Here is an 11,878-nt window from a genome sequence, read left to right as displayed (position 1 = left end):
TGTAGTGGTACATACTATTGCAATTTTGAGATATAGTGATAAGTGTCTTTAGTGATAAATCTCTTAAGATAAACCTTAGCAATGGCTGAACTATGCTATTTTACATTTCATTCAGATTTAGCAATCGTATTTTAGGAGATATGCCATATATCCCAAGCATTGGTGTCCTAGCAAGCCATAATAAAGTCATGGCATATCTGTATAATATCCAATGCAAATATGAAAGTCATGCATGTGTCGTCCCACCCCATTCATAGAGCCAAGGTGGCGCAGTGGTTAAATGCAGCACTGCAGGCTACTGCTAGATCAGCAGTTCAGCAGTTCAAATCTCACCGGCTCAGGGTTGACTCAGCCTTCCATCCTTCCGAGGTGGGTAAAATGAGGACCCAGATTGTTGGGGGCAATATGCTGACTCTCTGTAAACCGCTTAGAGAGGCCTGAAAGGCCTATGAAGCGGTATATAAGTCTACTGCTATTGCTATTGCCTGCAAGATTTTCTTTGAGTTTGTTCAGTGAGTGAGGTTCTAGCCTCCTAGAATGCTGGAGTTTTATATTTTAGAACTGTAAGTTGGAAAGTGGCTTGATCATCCTATAATGGGTGTCAAACTTAAGGCCTGCGGGCCAGATCTGGCCTGCAGGGTGCTTAGGTCTGGCCCACAGGGCTGCCGTGGAAACTGAAAGATTGGTCCGCGGTGCCTCCGCCAGCAAAAATAGAGCTCCATTTTCAGCTGAGATGGCTTCCTGCAAACCTCTGCCAGCAAAAACAGAGCTCAAGAGGGCCGCGCCCAGACAAAAGAAGATTCAACTGGTCACACCCACCCCAGCCATGTCTGTTCAGGCCCCTGAGGTCAAACAACCCTGATGTGGCTCTCAATGAAATTGAGTTTGACACCCCTGTTCTATAACAAACAATCTGCATATTGCATTTATAGAGTACATGAATGATTTATTTTTGCTGAAAACACTAATATGTCAAAGATACTGCGTCCATTGTAAAATCAACTAGAGAGGCAAGAAAGAGATAGGTAGTCTTCCTTTAGTAACCACGGCTAAGACCTGCACTTCTGTGTTAAGTCGCTAAATGGGAAATCACATGATGTTTCCCCCCACTCCCTCACCCATTGCATAGCGTTCTTGTAGCTGCCAATGGCAGCTTATTGCTTTTTATGTGTATTCCCTATTGTGTGCCTACTAACTCTCTTGTAATCCCTTCATTGTCCGAACAGGGCAATTGGTTAGTAAGACTTACCTATAATGCATACACAGTGAAATGCAGCTCTTGTAAATATTGTTGGCATTTCCATAGAGATTCTATTCAACATATTTTTTGTAAAGTTTAGCATATACAGTATATGAGTGTAAGTAGTTTTCAAAAATGGGTTCCGAATACTTACATTTCATGAGAAATAAGGTTGAAAAATGAATTGCCTTGGATCTAAAGTATTTCATCACATGAATTGCTTACAACAAGGATCTGTTATTTTTCTGTCCTCTTATTCCTAGAATATAGGAATATCTAATCTAGTCCTCAAAATACCAGAATTTATAAAATGTCAGTGTTATCATAAACAGCATTGGCTGTAGTCAAAACAATGTGCTTGAGAATGGTTTTCATGACAGACTAACCCAAAGGATGGAATTTAACATATCAGACAAAAATGTGGCTTGTTAGGCTTATACCCTACCATTCCTCCTGGGGTTCAAGATAGCTTATATTCCTCCTTTCCTCCTCTTAAGCCCTGCTCTGGGATAAATTGGACTCGAGAACAAGTACCCCAAATCACCCAATGAATTTCTCTGGTTGAAAAGGAACTGTACCTTGAATTTCTGAGGTCATATTACAATTCCTTAACCCCAACGCTAGGAACATCCTTGGGGGAGTATCAAGAAATTCCAGATGGCAATCACCACCAAAACCCTGCTTTTTTTTCCTTATATGTACTGTACATACACATAAAAAAGGAGCATGGCTTTAAGTACTCAGTCACAGCTGCTATTGTGACATTTTTAAAAGCCCCATTCCTGAACATCTTTCTCAGAACATTGTATGAACTGAAGCAGTATACATGTATCCTTGACTTACAATAGTTCATTTGGTGACTTTTCAAAGACACTAAAAAAAGTGCCATGACTCTTTTCACACGACTGTTGCAGCATCACCATGCTCACGTGATCAAAATTGACATGCTTGGCAACTGACTCACTTTTATGACCAATGCAGTGTCCCGGGATCATGTGATCCCTTTTTGCGACCTCCCTGACAAGCAAAGTCAATGCAAAAGCTAGATTCATTTAACAACCGTGTTACTAATTTAACCCCTGCAGGGATTCGCTTAACAACCGTGGCAAGAAAAGTCATAAAACGGGGCAAAATTCACGTAAGAAAAGTCTCACTTAGCAACAAAAATTGTGGTTGTAGGTCAAAGACAACTTGCACTCAGGGGTTAATAACTCATTACTTAAGCAATTGGTTTAAACCACAGATAAAAATGTGGTTTTTCAAAGGTCTTGAAGCTTCTTGTAAGAAGACATTGAGCTAGAGTTTTGCCAGAAGGCACTGCCCAACCCCAATCTCCATGCTGCTGAGAAGAACAAGCTTTTGATCTGCTCCTGTAAGATTCATTGGAGAGGACTAGCAGCTTGGTTAGGGTGTTAGGAACAGGAATTGTCTGGTGGTCACACCTGCTGCTCTGTGAGTGGAAGGGGTGGGGCTATGGGATTCTGAATACCTTCTCCACATTAGAGAGCACCTGTGCAAGAGGAGAGCTTTTTGCTGGTGGTTTTCCATTGCTGTAAGTGTGTGCTTGATGGAGAGAGGGGTGGGTCCAGGAATTTGAGCCCCAGCATAATTACTCAAATAGCAGTCCATTTTGTTGAAAGGGGAAACTAATTTTCAGAAGTCAATTGGACTGAGGTAATACAGGCAAGTGAGCAGTGGAACTATTTAACTCAAATGTGTGTTGTATTGAATAGACCAAATCCATTAGAGACCTTCTGTCCTGCAATGGACTGGTTTCTCATGACTGCCTTGTAGCCAGTAGTTGAGCTTGTAAAAAATGCTTGTCTGTAATTAAGCTAACCATGGTTTATTCAACTAAACTACTTTTGGGGCACACATAACATAGCTGCATAGGTTGGATTTAAGCAACATGCTGTTTTAAAATGTGGTAGACTGAGATATAATCCAGTGTTTGGTACCTACACAGCTACCTCTCCTCAGTTACACAAGCCAGCTGTGTGACAATGGCTCAGTCATCCCATTATTCAGACTAAGCAAGGGGTTGTGAAGCTATGTTTTAGGGGCAGGGAGGACCCAGAATTAGATTAGAACAATAAGGTAAGGAGTAAATGAACATTGGTCCTAAGGCACGCATTTGCTTTCTTTTATTTATGTTTATTGTTGAAAAATGGTTGTGGTAGCTGTTTTCATCTACTGAAAACATACATGTGCTTTTCTTAGGTTAATGATGCAGCAAAGTATCTAACCTCTATGTCTTTGAAATTGAAATAGGTAAATGTGGAAATAAGTAAAAGGGTTTTGCCACCTTCCTTCTCAAATCTTTCGGAGCTGAATTGGAAAGATGTGACTGGAGAGACTTTCTTCAAACTCATAGCTTCCAACTGAGATTACGATTCCCAGCATTGTCTGTCATCTTTTGGTTACATTGGGCTGAGATTTGTAGGATTGAGAATGCCAGATTGAGAAAGACTAATCTAAGATATTAATAATAACTGGTATACTTGCATAGGTAGTGAACTGAAACAAACAGCTCTTCATTTAAAAAAAAAAACTTTGTTGAGTTGCATCTAAATTAATTACCTAGAAACAGTGGCCATTTTAAAAATAGTTTTGCATCCAATCAAACCTTTTGGCAACTTTCCACAACCTGGATTCCTCCAAATAGTTTTGTTACCAGTTTCAACCTAACCTGACCAACTGAAGGTTGTTAATAGAAATGATAAGGAGAGAGAATTAAGAATTATTGGCAATGTAAAATATTATTTTATCTGTTGATAGATTTGAGATGTTTTTTTAAACCTAAAATCATTTTTACAAAATCCATCATCCAGGGTGCTCTTATAATTTCCCTAGAATTAAATACTTTTGTAGCTCTCTTTTGAAATAATTTTGAAAAATTAGGGAAATAATTGATACAGCATTGAATCCTCTAATATTAAAGAAGCATGGTATTAGTATGTTGGCCAATCTTTCTCTTAAAACTCCACTACTTGTACCATATAAAAGCACAGAAAAAAGTTGCAGTAAGAATTAAGCATTATGAGAGTTTGTAGTTTCTTATCTTTCTTTTTTGAAAGCACAAGGGAGGTATGTAAGTTTTAGCTACATAATGATTTTTTCCCCTGCAAATGAACAATATAATAACGGTTTGCATTAAGTAGAGGAAGCTAAAATGGATCCTACAGAGAAGAAAACATGGAAAGAAGCTAAACCTTCCCTTTCAGAACATTAAACTTGAGATATGTAGTGAATAGCCTGTAGAGAAAGTGGAACTTCACCAGAGTCCTTGTCTCATGACTTGTCTACTATCAAAAGTTTATATAAGATGCTTCATATGTTATTTCTCCCATATATGCCTATGCACTAGTGTGGGAAGCCATTGTAAGACTCAAAAAGGTTTAGAACTCAGTTTGGAAAAGATCTAGTTTCTTCTTCCAGTATAAAACCATTTTATCAATGACCTCTTCTGAGAATACTGTTGGATTTTGAATAGTGTGATCTGGCTTTGAAAATTGCTTGGTCATAAAACTTAGCAACCTTGGGATACTTACTCCAGTTTAGCAATCTTGGGATAATAGCTTATCATGAAGTATAATGAGCTTAGTATAACCTCAGCCCATTGTCTTTCACTAAGAAGATATAAAGATAAAATAGTTTCCAAAGAAGTACCAAGTCAGTTTACTGCAATGTTTCTCAACATTAGCAACGTTATAATGTGTGGACTTCAACTCCCAGAATTCTCTAACTAGCATTTCTTGTTTTTTGCATATAGAGAGTTGAATTCCTTTACTCCCCCTTCTAGTTTTATTGCAATATAATGGAGATTATGGAAAAGGGATAGGATTCTAGTTTAGGTAGACCTGTGAGTTTGTTCATTGCACTGTTGTCAGACACACATGAAGAAGTTACATTGAGTGCTATCCTAGGTATTCTAACCCCATGTGGTTTTTGTGTCTCAAAAGTCTACCTTATGCAACTTAGTAGTAACTAGGTTCTGCTTCACTTCCAAAGTTACACTAGATGATTAGCTATGAATGCTAGTGGCCCAGGATATCCTCTAGCCTCTCTCTATGTGGGTGACCTGCATCGAGATGTTACTGAAGCCATGTTGTACGAGAAGTTCTCACCTGCTGGGTCCATCATGTCCATTAGAGTTTGTCGAGATGTTTCCACGCGGCGGTCTCTAGGTTATGCGTACATCAATTTTCAACAGCCTGCTGATGGTAAGGATTTTCTTTGCTTGGTTTAATATTAATACTGTACACAAATGCAATACATATTAAAATACACTTTCTTTTACTATTTTACTCCAAATAGTTTGTCTTTTCTGAGAAGACGTGGTTTCCTCTTCAGTCTTATTTTCCTTTTTCCGATGGAGGAGGGGTGTAATATCCTTTTCAGGGCTAGTAACTTTGAACTAATGTTTCATATATGCTTTATATCAATATTTCTTATTTTTCGTATTTGTATTAACACTCAGACTTGCTTATCCATTTTAAAATGTGGCATTTTTATTTTTCCAGCTCTTAATGGCAGTCTCTGCTCTCCTGTTAGAAATCTGAATGCCACTTGTTGATCTATTTCATTCTGAAGAAATGGAAGAACAAGTGCTTTTAATTTAAAAAAAAATGATTAAAAATAATATTGTCTTGAGGAAGCCAGTGCTGAAACAAGGACCACCTCTTTTACTTATAATCTGCAAATGCAAATGTTAATTTTTAATGCACAACATTGTCCTTATGGATTTTATTAATGGTGTCAGACACCAACAATGGATCAAATATAAATGTTAATGTTAATGATCACAAATTCAACCTGTCAACATCACTCTAAATTCATACTTTCCTATAGGGCCTTTATTTTCCCAAACTAATGTCTGAAACATCTAATTGACCATGTACAATTTAAGCTTTTCATCAGAAAAAAAAGTTTAGTTAAATAAAAAAATGCAATGAATATGCTGCAGAAGGATATATTTACGTGTTAATCAGTTCTTTATTACCATTTTCATTTTGATCATTTTAAATTTAGGCTTTCACATGCAAACAACTCCGTGAAAACCAGTGATTTCTTACACCCTTATCCCATCTCTTGTTTTCTTGAAAATAATCTATGTTGATAATTCTGAACTATTTGAAAAGTTAGGTGTTGGTGCACTGCAATTTGTGTTTCCCAAGTTTGTGTTGGGTTTATTGGTAAATGAATGTGTTTTTATTTTTCCTTCTTCAAGCTGAACGGGCTTTGGACACCATGAATTTTGAAGTCATAAAAGGTCGGCCCATTCGTATCATGTGGTCCCAGCGAGATCCTGGGCTCAGGAAATCAGGTGTCGGAAATATTTTCATCAAAAATTTGGATGATTCCATTGATAACAAAGCCTTATATGATACATTCTCAACTTTTGGAAACATTCTTTCTTGCAAAGTAGGTGCAACCTTTTCAGAAATCATGAAATATAGTTCTCCTTTTTATGATGCATTTTCATTCAGAAGTCTAAAATATATTCATGCTTGTGTCACTTTTTCTTATCAATGTTCAGCTGCAGTATCAACCTTTGATCGCTTTCAATTTAACAAGACTTTCAATTATTTTTCCCTTGGGTGAAACATCTAGATCATGGGTGTCACACTTGCTGTGTCACATTGATGTCACGTGATGTTTCATGACATTTTTTCCTTCGCGGAGCTGGGGTGGGCGTGGCCTGCGCATGAGGCATCTGGCCCATGGGCTGCCAGTTTGACACCCCTGATCTAGATCATTTCCCACTTTCTCGCAGCATCTTTTCAGAATAGGACAAGAGATTATGGTTTTTCAGTTGTCAGAATTACTAGAATGGTTCCAGAAGAGCAGCTGATTTTGAGGGAGCGAATTAGATTAGATTCAACATATTGTTTCCTCTTCTCCCTGGAACTGGGAGCTCTAGAACTTTATAAACCAGGGGTCTCCAACCTTGGCAACTTTAAGACTTGTGGACTTCAACTCCCAGAATTCCTCAGCCAGTTTGCCAAGTCTTAAAGTTGCCAAGGTTGGAGACCCCTGGTATAATCTGATCTTTCTCCAAATATGCTACCATTCAGTATCCATATAATCTCCATCCAGCATCAACAGACAGATTAGTAGTTGGAGATTATGAGACCTAAATCCAACATTCTTAGATGGCTTCAGGTTAAGCAGGTGATAACTATTATTCTTGGGGAACTGAGAATATAAAAGGCAACTGAGAAGAATTGGGAATATAAAAGGCAAGCAATGGACTGATTATCAGTTCCAAGTTTTGATGTGCCTCATTTTCTTTCTCTCACCCTTCTCTTAAATTTCTTTACAGGTTGTTTGTGATGAGAATGGATCTAGGGGTTATGGCTTCGTCCATTTTGAGACCCACGAGGCAGCAAATAAAGCAATTGATACAATGAATGGAATGCTGCTAAATGATCGCAAGGTGTAAGTGGAAGCCTGAGCAGGTGGTGCAATGAATTTTCCCCCCTGCAATTCTAGTATAGTAGAACTCCTGGTCATGAACACTTCTGAGCACAACTAAATCGGATTCCAACCAAAAAATTCAACCCCTCCGCCCCCAGCCGATTTCCCCTTCTGCACCATTTTCTTTTGTAAGCACCAAATTTCCAAAATTAGGTTCGGGTCATGACCAAATCCGGTTGCGACCAAACTTATGGAACAAATTATGGTCGTGACCAGAGAATCTACTGTATAGTTTAAAGAAACAATTGTGTCTTGATGGTAAATGTGTGCTTTGAATGTATAAGGTCCAGGTTCAGTTCTAGGATCTCCTGGGAAGCGAGAATCTCTGAATCTTTGAAACTTAGTAGATCCTTTATTAGACGTGGCTGACAGTGAAGTCAGTCAGGTTTACCAAATACATCAATTGGCATGAGGTGTTTTCTATATCCTGGAGTTGTTACTGTAGTATTTGGCCTGGGAGTTTAATCACAATTGTGGTCAGATTTGACCTTTTAGATCAGAAATCAGGGGTTGCCACAAAGAAGAGGGAGTCCAACTATGCTCCAAAGCGCCTGAGGTCAGGACAAGGAGCAATGGGTGGAAACTAATTAAGGAGGGAAGCAACTTAGAACTAAGGAGAAATATCCTGACAGTTAGAACAATTAATCAATGGAACAACTTGCCTCCAGAAGTTGTAAATGCTCCAACACTGGAAGTTTTTAAGAAGATGTTGGATAATCATTTTTTCTGAAGTGGTGTAGAGTTTCCTGCCTAAGCAGGGAAGACCTCCAAGGTCCCTTCCAACTCTGTTATTCTATTCTATTCTATTCTATTCTATTCTATTCTAAATTGCCAAAAGCAATTGGTAGCCCACAAATTCCTGATTGTGGTCCCCAGATTCTCTCTACAAGTTGCCATGAGATTTCAATTCAAAGTGTACTAGAAGAACGGAATCGGAAATAAAAGGGGAAAGTCATTTTATAGTACTGAAATTTTAATATTAAAATTAACTTTCATATTGGTTTCACAGATATTTTAATAATAAATCACCAGGAATAACTCCTGATGATTTCTCCCCAAAGTCAATTCGTTTGAATGCTGCAGATATTATTTTGGATTTTTTTTAAAAAATCTCAAATTATAGCTTTTTTTAACTGATATTGTACATCTTGAAATCAATCTACAAATTTGATACAAAGTATGAATGTAGTAAAGCAGTTTTTATTCTTCCCTTTTATATATAATAATTTAAATCTATGAAGCAACATTCTTAAACTTACTGGCTTTTTTTGCTCTTTTTAAAAAAAATTGACTGCACACTTAGAAACATTATTTTTAAGGGTGAAACATGTATTTTAAAAATATATGAAATAAGAAACACTTCTTAATCTCATTCTTTAACTTCTGGATTCCCTTAAAGCAGTGCTTCCCCAAACTTTGTGGCTTGGAGGCCTGGCTGGGGAGGAAGAGAGGGGAACTGGGCCACTCTGGTGATGGACTGGTGTGCATGCACACAGCTTGACTTGTATTAGCGGCAGGCCGGTGTGATGTATGTGGTTGCCTGCTGGCCTGCTGCTTGCACAAGTTGAGCTGTGCAGCCAGCCACTCATGCAGCCCAATTCCGAATAGGTCATCCCCCCCCCCCCCGAGATTGGAAACCCCTGCCCTACAGAAAATACCTTTGCAAACATACCAAAGCATACAATCAGTGGTGGGTTTCAAAATTTTTAGAACCTCTTCTGTAGGTGTGGCCTGCTTTATGGGAGTGGCTTGCTGGCCATGTGAACAAGTGGGAGTGGCTTGCCAGCCATGTGATTGGGTGGGAATGGCCAACTTGTAAAATATGGTGAAACTCAGTTAACAATGCTCTTGCTTAGCAACCAAAATGTTGGCTCAGAAATTCAGGCATTTTCTGAAGCACGCAAGTCTTAAAGTTGTCAAGTTACAAGACACCTGCACCCCTAATTCTTTAGGGAAAAAACCCCAGGGGTGTTCAATCTTGACAGCTTTTAAACTTGTGGACTTCAACTCCCAGAATTCCTCCTCTTGTTCTTCATCTTGATGATGTGTGGAAGGCCGGGGGAGGGAGCTGGAACCGGTTCTAAATGGCACTGTAGATTTGTGGAACCTCTTCTATAGAAGAGGTTAGAACTGGCAGGAACCCACCTCTGCATACAATCCTGCCCCTTTCTGAATTTTATCGAGATTTGGCTTCTCAAAGATTCACTTGAGAAGACAAGCTTTAGTTTTGCAGACCTGAAAGGAAGAAGTGCCCTAGCTGCATGATTTGCCAGCTGAATAAAAGAGAGTAGGAGGTCTCTTTTGCCCTGCAATACCCTTTTAAGAGATGGTTTCACATCTCCTGTCTTGACCCTGCAGATTTGTTGGCCACTTTAAGTCCCGCCGAGAGCGAGAAGCAGAATATGGAGCCAAAGCAATGGAATTCACTAATGTCTACATCAAAAACTTTGGCGAGGACATGACTGATGAGAGGCTGCAGGAAATATTCTCAAAATTTGGTAAGGGTGGCAGTGAAAAGTACTGTTAATAAAATATGGGTTGTGAGCATAAGTTTAACAGCTTAGCAGAATAGCAATAGCATTTAGACTTATATACTGTGTTACAGTGCTTTGCAGCATTCTCTGAGGAGTTTACTATGTCCGAATATGGCCCCCAACATTTTACTCATTTTACCAACGTTGGAAGAATGGAAGGCTGAGTCAACCTTGAGCTGGTCAGGATCGAACTGCTGGCAGTCAGCAGAATTAGCCTGCAATATGCCATTCTATCCACTGAGCCACCATGGCTTAGATGCTGCTTCAGTTTTTTTGTGCAAAAGATACGGCCAGTAGTGTGATCTAACCTACTTCCACATAGGTAAAAACATTCCATTGTGAAGTAAAAATTTGAAATAATAATCTAAGCCATAAGGGTACAACAATTTTGCATCTGTTTTTAAGGATATATTATGGGACATTTTCCCCATCTGTTGCTGTTCATATATCTCCCCTAATCCTTTTGAATTTGTCTAGTATCCCTAAGGAATGAAAACTGATAACCATTATATTTGGAGGGTACAGAATTATGGAAAGCTACACGTAAGCTGGTTTAAAAATGGCTTCCTTTTCAATATCAATTAGAAATTCTTTCCCTCTAATGATAGGCAGAACACCTGACTTGTTTGTCTTGAGTTATCTAGTAAGTGGATGCGCTTGGTAAGAGGAAGACTTCATTGTAAGAGATATAAAATGACAAAGTTGACTATAGTGTTTAGGAAATAATAACTTGATTTGTATGGCTAGCCATTGATTTAAGCAACTCTGGGTCACATAAACTGTCATGAAACAAATTTGAATTTTCTATTGCAGAATTTGAAGACATGAAAAATATCTACCTGGAGTAAAATTTCTCTGTGAGCCAAAAGTTTAAATGTAATAGAAGAATGTGGTACTTATTGGCATGTATCCATTAATATCCATGAATGGAGTTGAGCATATTGTGCCTCAGCACTCCATCAAAATCTTCTTTCTTGTAGTATTAACCTAAACGTTTTTGTTCTACTTCCAGGAAAAACTTTGAGTGTCAAGGTCATGTTAGATAATACTGGCCGCTCAAAAGGATTTGGTTTTGTCAATTTTGAGAAACATCAAGATGCTCAGAAGGCAAGTTGATCTTTGTTCTCTTTTCTCTATTAAAGAGTAATAGTAGGGGGAAAGATTTGGGGAATATATTAAGACTTTAAGAGTCTTTTTAAAAGCTAGTATCTCATCAAAGGTTGAACTAGTGTTCCAATTATTTCCTCAGGCTGCAGCAGGATAGCATTTCATCCTTTGGCTAGTTCAAAGCAGGCCTCGATTAAAATAATAAATGCTGTTAGTACGTGACTTACAACCAGTGGAAGGTTATGACTGGTACACCCCGGTATGGGCGTAACGGTGCCTGCTGGGAGCACCAGGTACCGATTCAGTATGGTGCCCTGGAGGGCCCACCCACCCACACTCCTTACTGATATTTGAGGTTTTAGGGGCTTCTGCGCACACACATGGAGTGTATGGCACCTGCGCAACGCTCCGCCAAGCAGCTGGAGCGTCGCGGAAGCATCGTGGAGCATCGCGGGTGGTAAGTATGCATGCGCGCACTGCATGCATTCATGTGGACGCCCAGCCCCATTGCACCGTA

The 11,878-nt window shown here is 39.0% G+C and overlaps 1 protein-coding gene across 4 annotated transcripts in view; it reads left to right on the top strand.

The window, feature by feature from the left end:
- The first annotated feature begins 2,360 nt into the window (after nucleotides 1-2,360).
- Nucleotides 2,361-11,878, top strand: part of PABPC1L (poly(A) binding protein cytoplasmic 1 like) — a 29,867-nt gene continuing 20,349 nt past the window's right edge. For all 4 annotated transcript variants that reach the window (XM_032218678.1, XM_032218679.1, XM_032218680.1 and 1 more), the window contains exons 1-5: nucleotides 2,361-5,463; nucleotides 6,471-6,664; nucleotides 7,566-7,681; nucleotides 10,079-10,218; nucleotides 11,267-11,361. In XM_032218678.1, coding sequence (XP_032074569.1) covers nucleotides 5,271-5,463; nucleotides 6,471-6,664; nucleotides 7,566-7,681; nucleotides 10,079-10,218; nucleotides 11,267-11,361 — 738 coding nt within the window. In that variant the 5' untranslated portion in view covers nucleotides 2,361-5,270. The remainder of the gene's footprint in view (nucleotides 5,464-6,470; nucleotides 6,665-7,565; nucleotides 7,682-10,078; nucleotides 10,219-11,266; nucleotides 11,362-11,878) is intronic.

This window comes from Thamnophis elegans, chromosome 5 (assembly GCF_009769535.1).
Source record: "Thamnophis elegans isolate rThaEle1 chromosome 5, rThaEle1.pri, whole genome shotgun sequence".
In the NCBI taxonomy this organism is placed as follows: Eukaryota; Metazoa; Chordata; class Lepidosauria; order Squamata; family Colubridae; genus Thamnophis; species Thamnophis elegans.
This window is presented reverse-complemented; position numbering and strand designations above follow the sequence as displayed.